At 47.9% G+C, this 1,722-nt stretch overlaps 1 protein-coding gene across 1 annotated transcript; it reads left to right on the top strand.

Annotated features, from left to right (window-relative positions):
• Positions 1-400: 400 nt before the first annotated feature.
• LAESUDRAFT_718685 (uncharacterized protein) lies at positions 401-1,148 on the top strand (the record flags this gene model as incomplete). The annotated part of the gene is made up of 3 exons (XM_040907478.1): positions 401-619; positions 666-1,061; positions 1,128-1,148. The coding sequence occupies 3 exons, from the start codon at positions 401-403 to the stop codon at positions 1,146-1,148; spliced, it is 636 nt and encodes a 211-aa protein (XP_040757147.1).
• Positions 1,149-1,722: the final 574 nt, after the last annotated feature.

Here is a 1,722-nt window from a genome sequence, read left to right as displayed (position 1 = left end):
CTAAACACATCTTTGTCTTTACATATCACACCTCATATGGCTGTTTAACATCCTTCCCTGCCATTGAAGCTTTGCCACCAATCACTTCTGGTTTCTCGTGAAGCTGCATCCATGCCTGCCATCGTAATGCTGCCATCCTCCTCGATGGCTTCTGTATCGTCTCAGGAGATATACCCCTCATCCCCAAATGTTGTTGCCACTGCCACCACTGTGGATTCAGTGGAACCAAGCATGAATGCCTATAGCAGTGTGAGTGGTGCATGGACCAGCCGACAACCTATGATTCAGCGGGATGCTTCACACGCATGCACGTTGACTGATGCAATGAATTTTCACCCCCCTCCTGCGGAGTTCTGACTCTCTTTTCTATAATATCAGGCTATCGACGATGAATATCAACATGGATGGATTGCCTGATGTTGACCTGGATATCCTGAACGTAGCTATACCACCATCCTTCAACCCCGCTGCACCCAGCACACAGGAAGCATCCGCATCTGATCTAATGCTCATGCACCAGCATTCCTCGAACTCGACTCGACTGCTGTTCACTCTGACTCCTTTCCTGCATGGCTTCAACCCCCCATTGTCATCATCACACCCATCTCCGCCTTTACCTGTTGGTGTTGCAACTGGATGCATGGCACAATCACCTGTCTGTGCAGGCCCCCCCAACGATGGTGCTTCAGCATGTGCGAGGGCTTTCCTCGGAAGCACTTCCTGTAAATGAAGATGAGCAAGGAATCTCTTCGGAGGCTGCTGCTGTGGGTCCAACTGAGGCCATTTCAGACCCACCACCTATGCCAACAACTTCGAGACAATCACATAACGTAGGCCAGGCTGAGGACTCAGGCACTCCTTTGTTGGAAGAAGGCCATCCGAAGCGAGTTTTGAAAAAGCCTGCATGTGCAGATGCTACACTGCCTTGGAAGCAGAAGACGTTGCCATCTGTTGAGACTCAGAGCAGGCAGGCATGCACAAAGAGCCAGATGGTTGGTGAGAAGCAGAAGGAGAATGATGGTAGCCGCCCATCATCTCAACGAGGTCACATGAGAAAGAAAGTAAGGACAAAGTAGGGGCCACCGGCTGTTACTCTAGTATATTATCATGCTGTCTGTTTTTGCTAGCCTTATACCTTCTTGTCGTGAGGCGTTCCGCCCTTGTTTTCTTGATCTTCTTGACCTTTTTGGAGTTACTGCACAGTTAGGTCTTGTTGTGCAGCATCCATCAAAAAAATAATGTACTTGCTCTAAATGTAGCTTGTAGCATTCAATGAATGATGTTATGGTGTGACTAATGGTGTGATTTGACTTGGCCAATTTCATGCATCCATCCTGGATTCAACACTATCCTTACTTCCTTGGTCTTTCACTTCAGATTACTTAGCTTTGACATCTTCGCATTCCTCATCGCTCAATATCCACTGCAGTCTTCACAAAAATTGGTGAGAGAATGTCCATAGAGGGTGCTCCAGACTTAGTCACAATGCAGTTTCTTGCAAGCGCTCATGGATGTGCGGGTGGCCACTGAAGACCGGATAGCGCTCATCAGGCATGGACTTTCATGTGGCTCGATCGTGATGTCGAGGCAAAAATATGTGGCTGTGAATAGCGTCATCAGGCACTAACAGTCACGTGAGATTGATCGTGATGATTAAATATGATGCCTATCAGCAAGCTGACACCGTAAGGTAAGCATCCAATTCCATTTTATATCGCGAGG

This window comes from Laetiporus sulphureus (assembly GCF_001632365.1).
Source record: "Laetiporus sulphureus 93-53 unplaced genomic scaffold LAESUscaffold_316, whole genome shotgun sequence".
Lineage (NCBI taxonomy): Eukaryota > Fungi > Basidiomycota > Agaricomycetes > Polyporales > Laetiporaceae > Laetiporus > Laetiporus sulphureus.
This window is presented reverse-complemented; position numbering and strand designations above follow the sequence as displayed.